This window comes from Mesoplodon bidens (genome assembly GCF_964165515.1).
Source record: "Mesoplodon bidens genome assembly, chromosome: 9".
Classification (NCBI taxonomy): Eukaryota; Metazoa; Chordata; class Mammalia; order Artiodactyla; family Ziphiidae; genus Mesoplodon; species Mesoplodon bidens.
This window is the reverse complement of record NC_138166.1, coordinates 22,492,547-22,515,327: the sequence shown is the minus strand read 5'-3', so window position 1 is coordinate 22,515,327 and position 22,781 is coordinate 22,492,547. Positions and strand designations below refer to the sequence as shown.

The 22,781-nt window shown below is 52.4% G+C and overlaps 1 protein-coding gene across 14 annotated transcripts in view; it reads left to right on the top strand.

The window, feature by feature from the left end:
* Positions 1–22,781, top strand: part of TNS3 (tensin 3) — a 235,607-nt gene that overhangs the window by 187,476 nt on the left and 25,350 nt on the right. For all 14 annotated transcript variants that reach the window (XM_081244808.1, XM_081244807.1, XM_081244809.1 and 11 more), the window contains 3 exons: positions 19,775–19,946; positions 21,264–21,862; positions 22,569–22,655. In XM_081244808.1, the coding sequence (XP_081100934.1) occupies positions 19,775–19,946; positions 21,264–21,862; positions 22,569–22,655 (858 nt within the window). The remainder of the gene's footprint in view (positions 1–19,774; positions 19,947–21,263; positions 21,863–22,568; positions 22,656–22,781) is intronic.

Below are 22,781 nucleotides of genomic sequence, written 5' to 3'. Positions count from 1 at the left end.
GTTTCTTGAAAACAAAAATATTAGTAAGAGTTGAAGTAAAGGGGTCATTTAATCTCAATCCTCATGAAGGCAAAAGAGAGAAAATTGTGAAGTTCAAGATGTGAATTACTCTGTCATTCGTAGCTGAAAGGCTAAGGAGTCTTGATGATATTTTCAAAATAAATGGGGAAAAAATATAAAGAAAGTTGTCATTAAAAATTTGTTTCTGATATATCTCAGCTTCCAACTAATCCATAAGAGATTTTTTTTTAATTGAGGTAAAATTCACATAACATAAAGTGAACGATTTGAAGTGAACAGTTCATTGCGGGGAGGACCATCATCTTTATTTAGTTCCAGAGCATTGTCTTCCCCTGACGGTTTTACAAGTGGGATTTAGGGAACATCTGGGGACTTCTGGCTTCCATGAGCACCATTAACCGTTAGTTTACTGAAAGAGAAGGCCTTTATACATTTTGCAGCTTCTAGTTCGTAGACCCTTGTTCTGGGGAGAAGGGCTGATGTTTTCAGGGCCCTGCCTGGGGCTGTGGGTGGTCACTGAAGGTGGAGGAAGACCTCTGACCCAGGGCTACTCTGAACTGGCAGGAAGGAGGCCCTGGCCTGAGGGGTGCAGGGTTTGCTTAGTGCTGTCGCGACCTCTTGGAGTTGGATTCAAAGGGTAAAAATGGGTGATGTTTTGCCAGAGGGAGGAAGAAAAGGAATATCCAGGAAAGTCTTGTTGAGAGAGAGGGGGAGAGAGAGAGAGAGAGAAAGAGAGAGGTTACTTGGAGGCAATGCTTTATTTTTGTTTAAAGAAAAAGAAGTTGTCCTTCTTCAAAGCTTGACAAATTGTAAAATGTTTCTACCAGACCTCCCCTTTCTTCCTGTACCCAGCTCAGTTTTCTTTTGAAATTTTACAAACTTAATGAGAGTGTTTATAATAGGAAAAAAGCATGTACTGAATGTGAACATGTGTGACATTTATAGACGTCCCTGGTTACTTTGAATTTTGCAGAACCTCAAAAGCTATACATGTATATATGTATTTACAACATGTTTATATTTAGGTACATATGTGTATATAACGACATATAGGAATATCCACATCTGTATACACATGGGATACACTTTGCACTCCGATTTGGGCAAAAGGACGCCTGCTGGTGAATGTGACCCCGTGTGACTGCCCTGGTTAGCAACTATTGCTACCCCCATTGCTGCTCCAGATTTAGAAAATGGAAAACAGGAAGGTTGACAGCTTCAAAGTATATTTAAACATGAACATCAGTGTTGGGCTGCTGGAGGTCAGTGTGCAGTGCTGGCCTGTGCATGCGCAGTGAGCAGTAGTCTGCAGAGATGAGAGCACCATTCACTCGAGTGGAATGAAGCTCAAAACATACAAGATGTTGGCATTCTGTACTGACACTTCATCCACCAAACAGGCTGGCTTGGAAGTGTCCCCACGTGAGCCGCTGATTTCCCAACCACGTTGAATGCCATCTTTTGTTTGCGTGCTTTGGGTTTAAAGGCGTCTTTGTTTCTCTAAATTTTTAAGTTTTATTTTTTAAATTTTTGGCTGCATTGGGTCTTCGTTGTGGTGCCTGGGCTTCTCAGTGCGGTGGCTTCTCTTGTTGTGGAGCACGGGCTCTAGGCGCACCGGCTCTAGGCTCGCAGGCTTCAGTAGTTGTGGCCTGCGGGCTCAGTAGTTGTGGCTCGCGGGCTCTAGAGCGCAGGCTTGGCAGTTGTGGTGCACGGGCTTAGTTGCTCTGCGGCGTGTGGGATATTCCCGGACTAGGCCTCGAACCTGTGTCCCCTGCATTGGCAGGCGGATTCTTAACCACTGCGCCCCTAGGGAAGTCCCTCTAAATTTATTTATCAGCTCATTTCATCCCCCCTCTGGTGGACCGTTCTCGAATCTCAGCATGTAAAAGTTATTCTGATGTGCTTCCAATGGGGTTTTTGCTGCTGTCCTGATTCTGAGCCCTGCAGGCCAGTGACCTGGGACCAGGCCCTAGACTTGGTGACAGACACATGTGGGCCCACAGTTGCCATTATACACCTCTTGCACAAGTTGCAGACCTCTTAAGACATTTTTTAAACTTAAGCAAAAATAATAATAGCGGTACTGTGCATGGTGTCATCTCTTAGAAATGAAGGTAGATTTCAGCTTACATATATATGATAATGTACCAAATGTACATTGATTTGTATGTGATAACGTACGTGAGAATGTACCAGAAACTTGTCTTGCAATATCGTTTTTAAGTTCCAAACGCACTTGGTCATTAAACTGTTTCCAAAGCCTCATTGTGGCTCTGCCCCGAGATTGGAGACGTGGGTCGGTCTCGGCCCCGGAGTGGGCTGCAGGCTGATGATTCTCTGGCAGCAGTGGGTGTGGGCTCCAGAATCCACCTGCAGACCTAGCCACCACTCGGGCCCTGTGTGTTTTCACTTCCTCTCTGAACGGGGATAGGACGCCTCTGAGAACTGGGAACGACTTGAAAGAAAATGCACGTGCAGCCCTGGCCCGTAACATTTGAGGTGTTTTCTTACTGGAAGCATTCACCCCGTGCCGCTTGCAGTTCTTCCTTTCCTTACAAAGGCGCTCCCCTGCCCGGCGTGGATTCCTAGCATGGTGTGAGGTAAATGAATCTGTGACTCTTGTCACCTCAGGCTGGCAGTCCCGGTGAAAACTCCACATTCTGCTGGGTACACTTGGGAAGATTTTGGATTATGAGACCTGAGAAGGGTGAACATTTAAATCTGCCATCTGCCTCTCATCCTTTGTTACTGGCTGTGGTCTAGCCGGCTCAGTGCCTTTGGAACCTGGTACCCCCAGATTAGGGTGCCTCCTTGACACAGAGGGGCACCGGCCAAACCACCGTGATGAGGTAAAGAAGCTTTGTGTTTGGTTGAAATCCTGTCACGTGCTAGTATGTTTTTGCATATACGTATCGCATAGCACTCAGATGCACCTTGGATGTATATATTCACAGTTATGCCCGGACTGAGGAATTCATTGCTTTTTGAGCTCTTACCACGTGCCGTGCACTTACATATGTGCCTATGTAGAGAAAGAACAAGTTTATAGAAAACACAAAAGCCAGGGGAATATGAGAATTCCATAGTTTGACAAAAAGGAAAACCTTTCCTATGCCCCAGGGCCTGGCATGCACTTGCTGGGCATCTTGGGGTGAATGTCGTGTGTCCTCAGGTCTCTGTGGGTCACGCACCAGGACAGATGGACCATGTGATGTTACAGTTAGATTTCCTGGAGTAGCGTGAGGTTGGGCTGCTGTGAAGTCAGTGTATAACTGAGGTCCTGTGGGGTGGCTTTTTGGGTTTGTCTTTAATTTCTTCTCTGCAAAAGCAGACCATTGAATTGGACCTTAAGAAGCCCAGAGCAGTGCCTCCCTGGGTGCTGGTGGGCAGGTAATCCCTGGGAAAGCAGCAGGAGGGTGTCAGAGTGGCCCTGAGGATCCCTGTCTGATGTACTGGTCATTCGGGGTCTTTCTAACATCCCTCCTCATTCTATTTTACTAGGGCAGAGCCTGTGCTGAAGACGTGCAGGTCCCTGGGAATCTCCTCTCGGTGGTCCCCGCCCTCCCCTCCTGTGTACGCGGGAGAAGCCCACAATTTGTCTGCATGGCCCCCTTTCTCTGAAGCAGCTTCCTCGTAAGGCTTCTGAGCTTCCTTTGCTGTGTCACGTACCGAGTCCTAAGGGAGACCCTGCAGATACCCCATTGTTGGGGGAGCAGCGGCCCTGGATTCCGTGTCATTGAGTGAACGCTGGGCGGGACGGAGTGCAGAGAGGTGAAAACACGGCCCCCCGTAAGGACGTGTCAGGCCGGCAGGCCCGTCAGGGGCTGGGGGGCTGGAAGACACTGACCAGCTGGTGCCTTTGGATGGCACAAGCCCCTCTGGAGGCATAAGAGAGGGCTGTCGAGGGGGACCCTACTGGCCTCCCCGTGCCCTTCCAGGTGCTTTAGCCATCACTTTGGCGTCCTTGGCTCGCCTCAGGGTTCTCTGCCCTCTCTCTCGCATCCCAGATGGCTAAGGCTTTCTGAGGCTTCCCCCGGAAGAGGAACTCGCGTCACCTCTCTCTCTGCCCTCCCACCTTGCTCCTTTCACGGCAGCCCAGGCCTCGCCCTCCTGCCCCATAGTTGCTCCCCGCCCCTTCCCTCCCCAGCAGTGTTTCACAGTTCCACGGTCACCTCCTGTGATGTGGCCCTGACTGTGCAGTGTGTCGGAGGGCCGTCCAGCTCCGCCTGTCACGGTGGAGCGGGTCCCAGGCCGACCCTGGGACAGCCCGCCCGGCTCTCACCCGCCCTGGGATGTGCTTCCCAGTGGGGTGGGCTCCGTAAGGACCCAGCCTGCAGGAAACGGGGGCCTGGATTGGGGTTATGTCCCTCTCCCTCTGTAGCTCCCAAACTATTGTCTGTCTGTGTTTCACTCATCAGTACGTCCCGGCATCTAACATAGATAAGGTTTGGGATAAAAGTTTGTGCTGTTTTCTCCTAAGTGAGTAAATAAGTGAGTGCGTAGGAGAGAGACGCCTTTGACTTAAAGGGAAGCAGGCACACAGCTTCTCGGAGTGCGGAGGAGGGCAGCAGGGGTCGATGGCTCGGTGGCCGGCACGACTTGTGCAGGGGAGGGTTGGCATTGCCGACAGTGGACAGTCTGTGTCTGCACTTGATCCGTGATTCCACTAGGGCTAAGTGGGTGACCTTGCAGGTGTGAGCATCCATGGGTACCCACCTCCCGCTGACCCAGATCCTAGGTGCTAGGTAGGGGCAGCATAGGCTTAGGGGAAGAGTTCTTCGAATGTGACTTTTCATCAGAATTGCTGCCCCTTGCAGCACCACCACGAAATCTTTGTCCCTGTTGCTCCAGCTAAGCATAAGAGAGAAGGAAAAGGGGCAGACAGATCTCCAGAAGGTTCTGAAGTGTCTGTCAGTCCCCACCAGAGTTGCCCTGGTCACAGATGCTGTGGCACAGAGGTGGCATTCTTCCCCTCCACCCAGCCATGGGCCGCCCCAGACGTATCAGGCCCACAGAGTCCACTGGCACCAAGGGAAGGACCCACCCTGGGGAGCGCTGCTGCATCACTGTCCTTCCTGGGCCTGGCTGCCAGACGGCCGCCTTCCTCTCTGTTCAGGGAGTGGTGGGCCACGGGAAAGGCCTGTCCATCCGCTGGCTGAGCCTGCCCTGGGCTGTGGTCAGGCATTTCCTACGGATCCTGTGCAGGAGCCACTGCCCTGCAGGCACATAAACAAGCTGGAGGATGTGCCCTGCTCAGACCTCTGGGGCAGAGGGTCCTTGGGGTCTTCTTGGCCTGTAATTTAGAGAGGTGGCCTGAAGGTCCCAGGCATGCCTCTCTCCTGGTGAGAGGCATGTACCTGTCAACTTTCACCAGGTTGACGAGTGTGTCAGAGGGGCACACCAGGGCTGGGCAGGTGTGACTCCACGCAGTGTGGTTGGAGCGTGTTCTGGAAGCCTGCTTGCAGGCGCCTGGTCCCATCGTGGTGTGGTGAAGGCAGTGCCAGTGCCAGCCCATGAGTAGGAAAGGGGCCTCCCGGGAGGGATGTGGGACCTTCTCTTTCAGGGAAGACTTTAGTGTATGTGGCATCAGCACCAGGATTTAACAGATGAGTGGGACTGTGCCCAACCCGAAAGGCAGGAGAGGCAAGGGGCGAGTGCCCACCCCCAGCTGCGCTTGGTCGGTGTAAACCTGGTAATGCACGTATCTACTGCCTGGAGCTTCGGCCTCAAAAGCCACACACGGGACAGAGCCTCTCTACTCTGCTACATGGACTTGTTACTGTCAGATCTCAGGTCACGAGGGACAGAGCATGGACTCACCTGAATGAGGGGGATAATGTCCCAAGTCTTACAAAAATGTGGGATCACTTGAAACGGGCTTTGAAGAGTATATAGGAGTCCACCAGATTGCTGGATGGTGGGGCTGGCCTTTCAGAGAGGGGGAAGAACATGAGCAGAGAAGAGGGAAGAAAGGGATGGAATGTGTTTAGACCTACCAGCAGCCTGTTGGTGGACTAAGCTACCAGCCAGGTGGAACAGGCTACGTGGTTAGAAAAGAGACTCTGCAAACTGGGAGTGGTAGGGCACATGCCGCTGCGGCCAGGAAGAAAACCTGCAGTGTTTGACAAGAGGAAGGTCCCCCAGGCTGCCCTGGGCAGGGGATGGAGTGAAGGCCGTGGGGCTGGGGACTGGGACGGAGGAGAGGCAATGCCCCTGCCCCGGGGGGGGAAGGGACGGGGCGTGGACCCTGGCTGGCAGGGGTGGGGTGCGGAGCTGACCAGGGACTCCGGCGGTTGTGGAAGCTTCTCTTTTGTGAGCATTGGATCCCGGGGAAGCAGGTCTGCCTTTGGGGGAGTTGCCTCTTGAGGCGCAGATCCTGGACAGGAGGCCCGCTTGAGGGGGCGGTTTGGGGGGGCTGGCGACCCTGGGAGTCTCCAGCCCCACGCGCGCACGCGCAAGCTGCTTGTCCCTTGGGTAGCGCCGGGCCTGGGGCTGAAACTAAGCTGTGGAGGGTTTCAGCTGGGAGTTTGCAAGAGATTAAAGGCAGGGAAAGGGGAAAAGGGGAAAAGAAATGAAAAGGAAGCAAACCGCGCAGCAGAGCGAGGCGGGGCCACTGCCTTTTGGAGGCACTCAATGGGCAGGCTGCCCGCGACAGCCAGCGGCCGCCCAGCAAGCCCGGATTCTTTCCCCGGACGAGCTCTTTCCCTGCCGCCCTCTGAATGGGCCTCCTCAGAGGCGGCCGTCCCGCGTCCCGCCCCGATTCCCCCGGGACGCCGGAACCCAGAGTCGCCCTGCCCCGGTGGGTGGGGGACGCCGCTGGGGACAGCCCTGGGAGCGCCTTCCGCCCGGCCCCTGACCTCCCGGGCCGTCTGTGGACTGACCAGCGCCCCAAGGTGCCCAGGTAAGCACCGCGCTCAGCCCCAGCTCTCCTCTGCAGCCTCTGGCCACGTCTCCGGGGAGATGCTGAAACCTGATCTCTGGGGTGGTGGCGGGGGGAGGGGACGGGGATGGGGGTAGTGGGAGGAGGTGGGATGCAGAGTCCCAGGGCCAGGAAGCAGGGGAGACCGGACTTGGGAGGAGGCTGACTCTTCCAGTGTCTCCTGTCACTTGAGGACAGCCCTCAGGTCCGAAGGCTGTGGGACAAAGCGCCCCAGCCCCAGAGCCTGGAGGGCTCCTCCTTCCAGGAGAAAGCCATGCTTTGTCTTTGCCGAGACTCACTGGGGCAGAGGAAAGCCTGGTGTACAGATGTGCGGCTTTCCGGAGCCGGGGCTGCTTCCCAGCACAGCACATTCTTTTGCTGAAACCGAGAAAGCCCGCCTGCCCGGTTCCAGGGCCGTCCGTCCACCCCCAGAGCCCGTGAGGGATCTCGGGCTGCCCTGAGGACAGAGGGCCCTGAGGCTGTACCCAGGTGCTCCTGCTTCTTAGGGGAAGCAGTGCTTTTACTAAATGCAGCAAGCCAGCCTCAGGAGCAAAGCTGAGGTTTCAAAATGAGTTTGCCCGTTGTCTTGCCCACTCGGAGCAATCAGAGGGAGGGTTTTAGAGTCCTTGACTGTGAAACAAGACACACAGTCACTGAAATAACCTGTCCACAGTATTAGCAGAGCTTCCAGACGGTAGAGTGTCTGGGTCCTTCCATGCATCTTACCTCTGAAACGTCCGAGGTGAGCCGGGCCAGCACCGTGGGCCCAGCCTCTGAGGGTGGCACATGCTTGGATCAGAGTAGCCACCCTGGGGCATCTGTGCCCGAGGATTCCGCTGGTGTTCAGCATTCTGCTGACCGTGGGCTAATACAGTGCTGTGTGTGTGTCTTAGCTGGAAGGATGAGGGTGATCAAGAGGGAGACAGGAACACTCCCTCTAAGAAAGGCAAGCCCAGGCCAGTGAGCGGTCTGCCTTCTCACTTTTTCCAGCCTGAAAGTCTTGTAAGTTCTCCCTTCTAGGACTGGGAGGTTTCTCCGCAGCTGAATGGATGATAATGTCTGTTCAAATGTTTCCCGACATTTTAATGCAGTATATACACGATAGTAGTTTTCCACGAATTCCATATGTATATCAATATGTTACAAATTATCTGGTTAGGATGGAAATATTTTTCCAACTCCAAAGGTGAATTTAAGAGAGTTTTGGTCCGTTGCTATCAGGAGAGAGAGATCTTTCTCTTCCTCTCTTGGTGACGGTGGCTGTTGGGATCCCAGGAGCCGACTTCTGGTGGCACTTCCTACAGGCACTCTTTCTGAGTGGGAGCTGCGGTCCCAGGGCTGCAGGCTACTCCCAAAGGCCCCGAGCCTTCTCTGCACGTGGGGAACTCGCACAGCAGGCTCCTCCGGGGTAGTGTTACGCTGTATTTGGAGGAAAAAGGCAGTGACTTTAGGACAGGGTTATTCCGTTACATTAAGGCTGCGGACTTTGAGATCTCCCTCATGGGGGGCAAGGGTGTCTTGTGGAAAGAGCACAGCTTCCCAGTCATAGAGATGAGTTGACTGCCTTTGAACAAGTTTCTTAACCTCACCTTTCAGCATCTCGCTTTCCACGTCCATAAGATTGGGGTAATAAATTTGCACATGGAAACCTTTTTCTGAGGATAAATCAGATGATGGTTGCGTATGGCTTAGCACAGTGCCTGGCATATGGTAGTAGGTACTCAGCAAAAAGCAGCTATTATTCTGATTTCCATTATTGTTCTCTTTGTAAAGAATGTTGATAAGTATGATATAAGCAGGATTTTAAAACATCTTTGAGAAATCTGTGATTTACAAGTCGTGGACATTCAGATCTGCACCTGTAGCCACTGCAGCATTACTCTGAAAGCATGAAGAAAGTAGGACTTGGGTTTGATGATCAACATAAATTCTAGGCAAGCAGTTTACACATTAAGAAGTGTTTACTGACCATTGTCCTGACTGTTGCCTACGTTGTCTTTTTTCTCTCCTACCCTTCAGTTTCCCCTCCCTATATTTTAAGGAAACAGCAAAATAACATCCAAAGGCATAGAGCCGCTCAGGTGAGTTGGAATCAGGTTGGATGGTGACGGTGGTTTTGTGTGTGTGGCTGAAAGGTGTTAAGTGACGTGGAAGCTGGTGTTCAGCCATCAGTGGCGCGTCCAGGGTTGGTTCTGAGTCCCGGTCCCACTCACTTTGCAGAAGGCCCCTGAGACAGTCTTTATTCCAGGCATTCTCTTGTGACTTAAAGGTAACTGAGTCCCAGTTTACAGAGGAGCTGGGGTCCAGAAGACCTCCTTTCACAGACTACACTCCTGTTTCCTCCTTTAGGGCCATCACCTGCTTTATCCCGCAGATGGAAGTTTAAGGGCACTGGACGAAGTGGAATTCAGGGAACCAGTTCAGCTTCCAGTTCTGCCACTAAATACCAGGGAACTTTTGGCCTGGAGCAGTGTTCTCTGATATCTGAGAGTGCTTAGCGCAGGGAGGGCACGTAGAAGTCTCAATGGAAAAGGTGGGTGGGGACCAGGCCGACCAGGTACATGAAAGCCAGGTAGGATTTTACAAACTCGGAGTGGGAGACAGCGGAATGAGTTGGAAGGAGTGGGGTTAGGGTATGATTAGGACTCAACTGGGTGGAGGACCCAGGCATCCTTGGGACAGCTAGCTTTCCTGGGTGACTGAGTGTACACAGAGAAGCTTCTAGAATGCCAGGGGGCTCCTTGACAGCTCTGAGAAGGTGAGAGAGCAGAGTCTCCCCCAGGACAAGATTTGGTCCTGGAAGTTGTGGGTCTCGGGGCCCCTACCTGGTGCGTCTGTGGGTAGGAGCAGACCTGATGTCACCCAGATGTCCCTCTGCCTCAGAGCAGACGCTTTGGGAAGCTCCCACAGTTTTCCAGTTGTCCTGTAGGTTCTGATGCCTGTTCGCGTTCTGGTTCTTGGTGTGATGAGTGGCTTCTAGATTTTACCCTGGACTTTTCTGATACTGTGCCGTGAGCTCTCGATTCTGTTTCATCCGGTCTTCTCGTTTTAGGCAGTGCTCCTGCCCAGGTGTAGTTCCAGGGCCATGGGGATGTTTCGATGTTTAGATGCACCTTCCCGCTAGCCCTGCTGACACAGGGGATGAGCAAGTGCAGCTCGTCTCCTCGCACCACTGCACTGGGGCCTGAGGCTGGGTGGGGAAGGAGGCTGGCTCACCCTGCGCCCGGCTGACACCTGCCTGGTGGGGAGGTCAAGGGCCACCTCCTCCTGTGCATTGGGGGATAGGGGTCCTGTGGGTGTTTGGTTGGAATAGGACAGGTATTGCCGAAAAGGTTTTCTGCTGTTAGGCTGCTCTTTTCGGATGGGTTGGTTTTGGTTCTTTGGCTAGATGAGCAGGCTTTTCCCGGAGCTGCTTTTGTCTGACAGTTCTGGGATCTATGGGAGGCAGTAAGGAAACCAAGGAACTCACCACGGTGTCCTTCCTCACCTCCCCAGGTGCCCAGGTCCTTTTTTCCATCTGTCAGAGTTCCCTGTGCGTGTGGCACAAGCACCCAACATTATTATTTTCAGCATTGCTAATTTGGTAAACATTTACTGCACAGACACCTACCATGTGCTGGGTGACTGTGGAAACCAAGGTGAAGCAGGCATGAGTCTCACTGCAGGGACTTCACTGGCTGGCTGGAGAAGTGATGCACAGACGCCCGAAACATCCAACGAGAGTACAGGAGATACGTAACAAAGTTAGTGAGGAAGAGGAATTTAGTAGAAGGCCTTCCATAATCAAACCCTTGTGTAGAGTGTGAAGCCTTAGCTCGGGACCGAATCCTGTTTCCTAGAGCAGGTGGGGTTGAGGTAGCACATGGGCAGAGTTTTATAATAAAAAGATGAAAACAAAAGAATACCTGTTGCCACCTCACTGCCCAGAGGGAAGAAGCGGGGGCTCAATCCCAAGACCACAGCCCCAGAAATCTCCTGGGCACGGAGTGGGAGGGGCGCCCCGTGGTCATCTTGTGGGGAGGCCGTGACCCCTGATGACGAGCTCTCCAGAGCATGCCCCAGCCCTGTGGAAGGGGTACCATTGGCTCACGTTCCTGCAGGGTCAGGGGCAGCATGGACCCAGCTCCACCGGGCTAGGGAGACCCAGCCCCTTTGTACCCGTCCCTCAGCGCCGCCTCCTCTGGAAGATGCCCTGTCCTGTGGGAAGACGCCATGCCCACCCTGGAAATGAGAGAGGGTCTCTTACATTGAATCCAAGGCACGTAGATTGTCAGACAAGCCAGCCTTCTCTGTACCACTGAGAAGGAGGAAACAGTGTGCACTCCGGGTGTAAATGAGAGCAGGCCCTGAGCCTTAACTTCCTGGGTCTGCCCAGGACATGATACCCCTGAGGGCTTGTTTCGAGGGCCAAGGAAGCCTGTTAGGTACCCCCCAGGTAGTAATGAGTAGTAGTATGTTGGTAATTTATGAAGAAAGCTTGCTCTTTCTGCTCACGTTGTGAAAATCCAGCTTAAATTACAGAGCCATGTACTGCAGCGAGCTGCCTGTGCTAACTGAGAGGACCGCTGCCCTCGCTGGTGCCCACCTAACGAGGGGTTCACGGCGCCGCGTACGTTATGTAATCAGGGTGATTTAGAAGGACCGGGCGAAGACACCACTGCCTGGGTAGGGGCCTGGTTTTAGAACCTGAGCAGTGATCATCTCTGGAAAACAGCAGACTTCTGGCTTCTGAAATTAGGGGAGAAATTGGCTGCCTAGGGCCCCAGTTACTGTGTGGGGCGGGAGGTTAATGGATGCGGGTCCCCCTGGTGCCCTAGGGGTTCTGAGAGGTGGGGATCCTATGAGAATGTCGTGGAGTTGTGTCCTTTAAGTCTTCCACAGGGAATAGGGCTTTCCAGTCACCACAAGACACTCTGTGAGATCACAGGAGGGTTTTCAGCCCTGGCCCTCTGTTGGAACGTGGTTTTAAGTCTCCATGGTACGGTCCTGATGAGAGGAAGCTCTCATCCCGATGAAGATGCCTCAGGGCTCCTGTGTCAGCCGTCTTCTCCAGGCTGATGGCTCTGTCCTTAGAAGGTCGAGGACAAAGTTTAGCATGAAGGCCACGTCCCACTTCCAGAGGAAAGCCAGAGCCACTGGGGACTCTGCCTGAAGGAAGAAAGCAGTTTTTCTGAGAACCTAAGACTTTGAACCAACCGGGGGTCATGGGTACAGCATCTTCACCAAGATGGATCGGGCCTCATCTCACATGTTCTGTGCCTCCTGCTGACAGTTTATCCGTTCCTGGGTGAGTCTCGTGGCTCCCTGCCCTGTCGTCTTCATCAGCCCCTTACTCTGCACATGAGTTATACAGGTTCTCCTTCTGCTTGGAACACACTCTCTCTGGTGGTTTTTTTTTTTTTTTTGGCTCAGTCCAAGGAAAGCTTCCCTGTGTCAATGTCTCTTTTCTTCTCTCTGGCGCCATCTCTCCCCATAGCCTGACGGCTGCTGTAATCATTCTTGTCTACCTGGATTCCCGCTGGATTGGAAGTAGCTTTGAGGCAAGGCTCTTGTATCCCTGAGGCTGCTTTCTGTTGCAAGTAACCAGTCCCAACTCAATCTTGGGCAAAGGAACATGAAAGGAGGACATGAAACTATTCACAGAAGCCAAAAGGCAGGAGCAGCCCGAGTATCCATCCACAGATGAAGGGCTAAACACAATCTGATTCATCCATACAATGGAATGTTATTCAGCCTTGAAAAGGAAGGAAATTCTTACACATGCTGTCACATGGATGAACCTTTAAGAAATAGCCAGACACGGAAGTACCAATACTGTATGATTCCACTTATATGAAGTACTTAGAGAAGTCAGTTTTATAGAGACAGAAAATAGGATGGTGGGTGCCAGGACTGGGGGAGGAGGGATGCAAAGTTAGTGTTTAATGCGGACGGAGTTTCAGTTTGGCAAGATGACAAGAGTTCTGTAGATGGATGGTGGTGATGGTGGCACACCATGTGAATTGTACCTAATGCCTCTGAACTGCACACTTACAAATGGTTAAATTGGTAACACGTGTTATGTCTGTTTCACTTCAGTTTTTTTTTGTTGTTGTTGTTTTTTTTGCTGTACGCGGGCCTCTCACTGCTGTGGCCTCTCCCGTTGCGGAGCACAGGCTCCGGACGCGCAGGCTCAGGGGCCATGGCTCACGGGCCCAGCTGCTCCGCGGCATGTGGGATCCTCCCGGACCGGGGCACGAACCCGTGTCCCCTGCATTGGCAGGCGGACTCTCAACCACTGCGCCACCATCACCTCAGTTTTTAAAAAAACGGAAATGTAAGTGAGGCCGGAACAGAGGGCAGTTCCGGCCTCGAGTTTGGTGTCAGGAGGCCTCATACCCTGACCCCCAGTTTCTCAGCTCTGTGTGCAGGCTCCCTCATCCCTGGGCTCTGGGGGGTCTTAGGTATCCTCAGGACCTCCAGGCCCAGTGCCATTCTTCCTTAAAGTCTAGCAGGAATGATGGAGTTTGTTTTCCTGAGAGCTCACTCCAAAGCCCATTTTGGAAAGATGCTCATTCTTTACAGGTTGCTAAGAGTCCTTGTTAGTCATTTGAGAAGCTGGCCTTGCTTATTGCATCATCAGAGTAGAAACAGCTTGGAAAGACTCACTGTGAAGAAAAAACTGTTTCCACTGTTACCACATTAGAATTCCCTGCACGACACCAATGAAATGGGGGCAAATGTGTTTTCTTTCCAGCATGCTTGAATCAAAACCTCTGAATAGAAATGAGACATCTTAAAAGAATAAGAAGAAACAAGGTCCTGATTGTAGTGAGCCATTTTCTCTGCATTTTCTGGTTCTTCTGTGTTATGGAGTAAAAGGAAAACTGTGGCATAAGTTTTTTGAAGGGGGTAATTCCGGTTTGGATGAGAACTTCACAGAAGGATCCCCTGTCTGTTAACAGACAGAGGCCCTGACTGCAGTGCTGGTTGGGGGCACTTCTGGCTCTGCTGGGGGCATGAGAACATTGATGCTTCTAGAAGAGAGAGAGACAGTTCATCCTTGGGAGAGCACTCCTCGTACTTACTGAAAATGGTGACCTTAACCCATAGAGCACATTCGTATGATGTGATTGTGACATAAAGATTTACAAAAGAAAAAATTCAAGATCCAGAAAGTATGTGTTTATCCATATGGGGGCTGTTGATCATTTCCTTCTGTGTTTGTAGAGCATCTCTGGGGCCAGAGATGCAGGACTTTGATTTTTGACAAAAAGCATCTAGCGCAGCATTGTTTTTTCAGTCTTCCAGGGTTTTTCTCTACTTAATTGACATTATATCTGGCTGCCTGCCCATCTTTCCCTTGCTTTCAAGAAGATTGGTTAAGTGGTCTGTTGTTCATAGACAAATAACTAAAAAATTATAAGGTAAGAGCTCCCTTTAAAAATCACTACTACTGGACTTCCCTGGTGGCGCAGTGGTTAAGAATCCGCCTGCCAATGAAGGGGACACTGGTTCGAGCCCTGGTCTGGGAAGATCCCACACGCCACAGAGCCACTAAGCCCGTGCGCTACAACTACTGAAGCCCGTACACCTAGAGCCCGTGCTCCGCAACAAGAGAAGCCACAGCAATGAGAAGCCCAAGCACCGCAACGAAGAGTAGCCCCCGCTCGCCTCAACTAGAGAAAGCCCCCACGCAGCAACGAAGACCTAAGGCAGCCAAAAATAAAAATAACTAAATAGGGCTTCCCTGGTGGCGCAGTGGTTGAGAGTCCGCCTGCCGATGCAGGGGACACGGGTTCGTGCCCCGGTCCAGGAAGATCCCACATGCTGCGGAGCGGCTGGGCCCGTGAGCCATGGCCGCTGAGCCTGCACGTCCAGAGCCTGTGCTCCACAACGGGAGAGGCCACAGCAAGTGAGAGGCCCGCGTACTGCAAAAAAAAACCCCAAAAAACCCCTAAATAAATATTTTTTTTGAAAAGTACACAGTATAAAGCCTACAAAATTTAAATATCTAATAAATAATTTTTTAAAAATCACTACTATTGAATTTCCCGTGCAGTCTTGCTTTTTAAAATACTTTAAATTTAGAGGTAGACAGCAGAAAGGGGACCGTTTTACCTATGAAATGTTTTATGTAAACCTTGTGGTAACCATAAAGCAAAAATCAAGAGCTGAGACATGACACATAAAAAAGGGGGGACTGAGCAAATCACCATAGGTGGAAACCACCAATTTACAAGGGGAGACAGAAACAGAAGGAAAAAGAAACAATGGAGAGATAAATTTAGAGCTAAAGAGACTCAAGAAATCATCTGCTCTGATCCTAATTGATGGGATTCTGTGAATGAAGAACGTGAGGTCCCAGAGGTTGAGAGTGTGTTCAGTGGTCCATGTCTTGTGGTGGAACCCAGACTAGAACTTGGGGATCTGTGCGCTCCTTCCCCAGCAGCCCCAGTTTCACACCTAGAACTAGAGTGAGAGAGAAAAAAAGGTTTGGTAATGTTCCATTTTGCAGAACTCTCTCAAATGGTGGAGAAGGGAACTTCCTGGTTAACTACATCATCCCAGGAGGGAAGGTCGGAGGGATGGTGATAGATATAGATATGAAAGATAGGTAGATAGCTATAGATAAAAGATAGATGAAAGGTGAACCGATAGATAAAAAGACAGATGGATGATAGATAGATAGATAGATAGATAGATAGATGCATACACATGTACCATTTGGTCTATCAGAATCCCACCAGCCTTCCAGGATTCCATCAATAGATTTTCTCGTTCACTTCTAAAGGCTTATTGTGAATATGCCAGCCAAAGGTTGAGACTGTTTAGATAGATAAATAACAAAACTCAAGTGTCTTCACCTGGATAGGCAAGAATAATCTTGACCTCAGCTAAATATACTTTCTTTTTCATTAAAGGTCATATAACAATTTAATGGCAGCTTGTAACTATTAAGACTAAGTAATATATGAGTGAATAATTTTTATACATTTTAAAGATTTTTTTATGTACCTAGGAGACAGGAAAATGTTGATTTTTTTTCTTTTTTTTAAATGTCACATGCCCTGACTTTTGTTAGTAAGTAGTGGTTCCTGCATCCAAGAGAAGAGGCATACAGGGATGAACCTCGATGTGTGGGCCCCTCCTTTATTTTTCTGCCCGCCCATTCCCTTCCCGTGAGGGCCTTAGCCCCAGGCTCTGGAGGACAGTGCGCTGAGAGCAGCAAGGGTTCCCTTTCTTCTTGTTAACTTATACTGTGTGATGTAAATAGTGGTGACCAGAGAGCAAATGTCACCCAGCTTCCCACAGAACCTCCTGTAGCAGCCCAAAGGGAGCATAAAAATAGGCCTTTTGGAAAAGAGCCTGTGACCCTCTCTCACCCTGTTCTGGGTAAAGGAAGTGCAGGAAGGGGAAGCAGAGGGGAGATGGTGGGCTGGACATCCCGGGAGCCAGAGGGAGGCCCCCTCCTCCCAGCCCTCAGCCCAGGACGCGCCATCTGCACAGAGAAAACCAGGAAGTGAGGCGGTCGATTTCCAACCACTGAAGGTATTATGCGGCCTCCTCTGGGCGTCAGCAGGAAAGGGAAAATGTGAGAATGTGGTGAGGAGGAACAGACTTGCCACTTTGCCGGGATGATGCCAGGGACCCAAAAGAGCCCAGATCGGGTTGGGCACCAGAGCTCTGATGTGCACGGGGTTTACAGCAGGGACCGTGTGGTTCCTAGTCCCCCGACCATGTAGACACACCCTAACGGGGGCTGTGGCCCCAGAAGTCTGACTACCCTGGAGCCCCTTACGTAGTTGGTTTAGGACAGACAGACATGCTCTCTGTGGCATCCGGGGCCGAGGAAAGCCTGCCGGCCGCGGGCTCAGGAGGAAGGCAGCCGGGACCAACGCCTGCACACTTGTCACCTGCAGGACCTCCCTCATGTTGGAACTCTCCCCCGCCCCCGTGGCTGTCACCGCACCCCTGAGCCTCCTTCTGGGTCCAGAGCTGAGAAGACGGAGGCCCGATCCCCACCTCCACCCGGCAACGGGGCCCATGTACAGTCAGTCGTCCTTCTGGAAATTTCACCTATCGTTCAACCGTGAACAACAAATGTGCAAGTTGAACAGAAACCAACCAGGTGCGGCTTCCCTGGTGGCGCAGTGGTTGAGAATCTGCCTGCCAACGCAGGGGACACGGGTTCGAGCCCTGGTCTGGGAATATGCCACGTGCTGCGGAGCAACTGGGTCATGAGCCACAACTACTGATCCTGCGTGTCTGGAGCCCGTTCTCCGCAACAAGAGAGGCCACAACAGTGAGGGGCCCGCGTACCGCGATGAAGAGCGGCCCCCGCTTTCTGCAACTAGAGAATGCCCTCGCACAGAAACGAAGACCCAACACAGCAAAAAAAAAAAAAAAAAAAAACCCCAACCAAGACATGTTCTGTCTGCTCTCGGGCGTGTGCGCTTCGAGAAATGAGGTGAATCCACGCAGAAGGGTCTGCAGGCTCGACTCACGCAGCTGGTGCCTCTGCCTGGGCTTGGAGCCCGATTTCTAGGTCCTTCTTCAGCCACGTGGGTCCCCCGTTCTTACGTCTCTGGATTCCCAGCAGGGCCGGTGGCCAGCGCCCCACTGCCTGGAGAGTGAAGGGTGTACCCTTACCTCCCACGAGGCTCCCACTCCCCGTGCTGTTTGCATCTCTGAGCACGTGGTGGGGCCAGGAAGCCAGGGCCTCCACTCTTAAGATGCTTGGCCCCCCGCTTAGGAGTTAAATCCTGTTGCCCGGGCAGAGGGCAGAGGCCGATCTGACCAGAGGGAACAGAACCCAGCCACATGCCCCAGAGTTGGCTCTAACTGAGTTAGGAACAAAGCCACTTTCATGAGAAGCACTGTGCTGGTTGTTTTCTGGAACAGGCAGCACGATAACGGCACAAAGTGGGATCTTATTTCCCCCCGGCTTCTCCTCCTTGGCTGGGGCTCTCGGGCGCCGTGGGAGTGTGGTGTGGGATTCCTGAGGTGGCCGCGGCCCTGGGACTCGGCCAACATACAGCTCCCGTCACTGCATGGGGACCACCAAGAGCAGCCTCAGTCCTGGAGGAACTGATCCTGCGAGGAGCTGCTGTGTGCATGCTCGTGCCACGTGCTCTCAGGCGCGCCCGTGACACGCTCAAACAGCCCGAAGGCAGGTGCGCTAGGCTTGACGGATAAACCGTTTTTTGGATCCCATGGTTCTGTGCTACTCCCTGACGTGGGGTCGTAGGGGCTGCTTGGCACCTCTGTCCTCCTCCCACTTTTCGCGCCAGCCTCCTGAACCACATTTCTATACTTTGCCCTGCCCTGCACTTTTCCGTCGGTGCCTTTGTTAACTCATTCATTAATTCATAGCATGACTGACCTGAAGCTCCCACCAGCTGCCAGCTCAGTGGAGGGGCCAGCAGTGAACACTGGGGGCTTCTCCTGCCCTATGAGCACGGAGCCTGTTTCTGAAACATTTTCAGTTTAGTTATTTTGAAGTCTGTATATTTTAACTCCAACGTTTGTATTAGCTGTGGGTGTTTTTGCTTTTCTTTCTTTTTTCTTTTTCATTTTTTTGTTTTCTTTTTTATGTTTTTGTTTTTTTGCCTGGAATGCCTGATCAGTTTTTTTATTAAATATTTGATATTATGTCCATAAAATTATAGGTAGATTGATAGATGCATAGATGTCAGATAGATGGGTGGATAGGTGACAGATGGTTGGATAGATGGATGGGTAAACAGATGGATAGATGGGTGACAGATGGGTGGATGGATGGATGGATCGATGATAGATGGAACTGAGTAACGCGAGTGATATGAAATGTTTTCAACTTTATTATTTTCTGATCAGTCCTCCCTTGTTTTAAGGCAGAAAGCAAAATAACCTGTACTTCTCAAAATATTATTTTATTGACCATGGTAGATTTGTCCAGTTCTCAAAGCTTAGTTTTAAAAAAAAGGCAAAATTAAAGGGCCTCCCTGGTGGCGCAGTGGTTGAGAGTCCGCCTGCCGATGCAGGGGATACGGGTTCGTGCCCCGGTCTGGGAGGATCCCACATGCCGCGGAGCGGCTGGGCCCGTGAGCCATGGCCGCTGAGCCTGCGCGTCCGGAGCCTGTGCTCCGCAACGGGAGAGGCCACAACAGTGAGAGGCCTGCGTACCGCAAAAAGAAAAAAAAAATAAAAAAAAAAAATAAAAAAAAAAAAATAAATAAAAAAAAGGCAAAATTAAAAAAAAATACCCAGAAATAGTGGAGATGCTAGGCTGTGAGCAGGACGGACATCTGGTCAGCCGATCATGTGAAGTTCCCTGCGGTGTGTGGGTGTCAGACAGGCAGGCTTTCCTGGTGCTCAGCTTTTCCTCCTCCTGTGACGGGGGTCAGGCCAAGTGGTCTCTGCACCTCTTGGGGGTGAAGACACCGCAGGCAGGGCCGTGCTGGCGGAGGGAAGTGTTAGCCGAAAGCATGCGACCCAACCTGGGGCACACAAAGTGCCGCTGGTGGGGCACTTTATGGAAAGTGGGTCTTTTCTGTGGTTTGCACAGAGGCCTTGCCCTTTCTAGAGTGGGAAATGGCTTACCTCATCAGCACAGTAAGTATATCAGGGCAAACTGTTCCTCAGGTGAGACACTGGGCTCCCTCCCGTCTCACTAAACGAACATCATCAGTGGATGATGCTCATCAGTACATGTTGAAAGCGCGAGCAGGGACTGGCCAGGTGTTTCTCCTTTTGGAAATGTGCCAGGCACAAGGACGCTGCCCTTGGTGGAGTCGGGGCACCTCCTTCTACTGCAGGAAGCTTCCAAAGTGGCACTGCTTCTTACAGCCTGCTCGTGTTTCCTTGATCCAGAACCACGAGGCTGCCCTGAGATTCTCGGTCACGCTGTGGGGATGTCAGAGAGCCCCGTTGGACCCAAACCTGCGATGCTCCGGGCTGACATGCCCACGGCGCCCTCCTTCCAGCGGGCGTTCACGTCCTCCTGCACGATTTCTGGCCACAGCCCCAGCCAGCGGAGGGGGAGGTAAGGTGGCCTTTGAACCAAACACAGGCTGCTCTTACAGACCCCAAACCCAAGCACCACGGAGGGAAGGGGCGGGGGCTCATCCTCCACATGACACCGGGCTGCCGTGTGGATTGACAACCATCGCTCTTCAAAAATGCAGTCAAAATAAAAACTCCCGAGTCCACCCCCACTGTTAGCAGGCGGAGTGCTCAAGGAACGCACTGCACTTAGAGTCTGGGCACAGTGGCCAGTTCAGGACCGAGCATCCGTGAAAACGTTATCTGAGCTGAGGCTGGAAAGGGGGTGCAGTGGCCAGGCTAGGAGGGGGCCTGCCCGGGGCTGCAGATTGGGGTGGACAGGGCAGGCAGGACGTGCTGCACTCGGAGACATGGAGTTGGTGCAGGTGTTCGGGAAAGCATGGGGGTGCAGGAACACCCCTCAGTGGGACTGGAGAACAGAAAGGCTGGGCCACAGAGACAGAGAAAAATGTCGTATTTCTCCTTCACAAAGGACTGCCACTGAGCAAATTCAGATGCTCAGGGTAGGAATCATTTCTTAGTATTTTATTTCTGGGCACATTGCTCTACAGTTACTTACCACCCTTAATTCCACCTCCTTTCTCTTTACAAAAAAAAGGGGGACATTGCGTATCAGAACTTGACATCACACACAGCGCAAGTACATGTTTGCTAGCGTGTTAGCTGTCTTTCTATATTTTGAAATATAGAGTAATTTCCAATATTAATATTGGAATTGCCCATTTTCGATACGGCAGTCTCCTGTGTATCCTTAATCAGCTGGCTGTCCTGCAAGCACTTATGAAAACTGACTGTGTCAGGCACGTATGTCGGGCATCGGGGAGAAGAAGAGAACGGGGGGAGGGAGGTTGAAGCAGATCCCATGGTTGATACATGCGTGGTTGGGACCGCAGGGAGGACGCAGCTAATCCCTGTGCACACGGGGACACGGGCTTCAAAGTCAGGACACAGATGAGCTACGTCTTGAACTGAAGAGAAGAGGGGACTTTGCCAGGTGAACAGCGAGGAAGGAAGAGGCACACAGGCTGGGGAGGCAGGGTCAGACCACCACCCACCCCGTCCCTGAGGCTGTAGACTGAGCATCTGGGGTCAACAGTCAGATGGGAGGCTGAAAGGGCAGGGCCTGAGTTCAGATCTTCGGGGAGCATCGCGCTGCTGCAGGGGGAGCCTCGCGCTGCTGCAGGGGGAGCCTCGGCACCCAGCCTCCCCATCCCCGTCCCCGTCATGTGGGAACCGTTGCTAATTTCCAGGCATCTCCCTGGACGTGTCGTTCCCTGACGGTTTGTCTTTTGAACAGCCCTTCCTCGGCCGAGCACCAGTGGGTGGACACCAGCCCCAGGTCCACGCTGACCCTGCTGGGGAGCAGCCGGCCCGGCAAGGACGGCCCCGGGCGGCCCCACTTCCCTCCAGCCGAGCTCCAGACGTCCTTCCACGGCCACGAGCTGTCCCTGGCGGAGCCGCCGGAAGCTCTGGGCCCCCCAGGCAGCCAGGCCTTCCTGAGCTTCGGCACTGCCCCTGAAGGAGGTGGGCTCCCCCCCGGCGAGGACCCGGGGGCCTTGCTGGCCAATTCCCACGGAGCGTCCCAGGCCCCCGGCACCCCGCGGACAGCAGCTGAGGCTGCCGACAACGGCTTCCTGTCCCACAGCTTTCTCACGGTGGCACCTGGACAGAGCAGCCACCACAGCCCCGTCCTGCAGGGCCCGGGGCTGACCCTGCCCGGGCAGCCGCCCCTTCCCGAGAAGAAGCGGGCCTCGGAGGGAGACCGTTCTTTCGGATCGGTCTCCCCATCCTCAAGCGGCTTCTCCAGCCCTCACAGCGGGAGCACCATGAGCATCCCTTTCCCAAACATCCTCCCGGACTTTTCCAAGGCTGCAGAGGGAGCTGCACCCTCCCCAGGTAGGCGTGTCTCCACGGGTAGGGGACCCACCCCTGTGCTCACAGGTGCACTTGGGCAGGGATGAACCCTGGGGTTACAGCTGGGCCTGCCCAGTGAGCACCAGTGCCGGGGCTGGGCTGCGCGGCTTGAGAGAAGAATCCAGAGCCTTCAAGGGGTCTTTTCCATCTCGCTAGCCCGAAGCAAAATACCGATGCAGAGCCGCCTCGCAATTCATCCGGCTTGTGCATTTATTCACGTGAGATTCATTCCAACGAAAGAAAATGCAGAAATCTGTGGTGGTTCTGTTTTTTTCCCCTTTGACTTGGAATCAGTGTTCTGTGAGAGTAACTGTAAAAAAAAAACATTAAAGAAATACATTTGAAATTTAATTATGAAATGTTTCAAATGTAAAAGGTATAATAAGACACCGACAGGAGTAAGCAACACCAGCTTTGCTCTGTGCGCTTCCTGTCTTTCTAACTACGTGTTGTTGAAATGTGTTGCAGAGGCCTGATCGCAGTGTCCTGCTGTCTTTGTGTTTTCTGTTATGAAACAGCCACTCCCTGCTCCGAGCCAGGCTTCTCCCCTGTAGTTAAAGAGAGCGCTCTCCCCAGAGCACCCCATCCTCGCCCAGGGTGGGACTTTGAATTTCTAGGTCCCTTTGAGGTGAGAGGTTGCAATGAAAAACGCCCTTCACAGTTATTGTTTTTGAATTCTGTCTTGCAGATAATCCAGGTGATAAGCACGTGTCCGTGAACTTTGTCCAAGACACATCCAAGTTCTGGTACAAGGCAGATATCTCCAGAGAGCAAGGTGAGTGGGCGGGACAAGGGCTCTGCATCTGGGAAGGAGGACCGCGGGGTGGGAGCATCAGGGTGGGACGGATGAGCTGGAGGAAGGCCTGCACTTCATGACTCGCCTTGAGGGAAAGGCCATGAC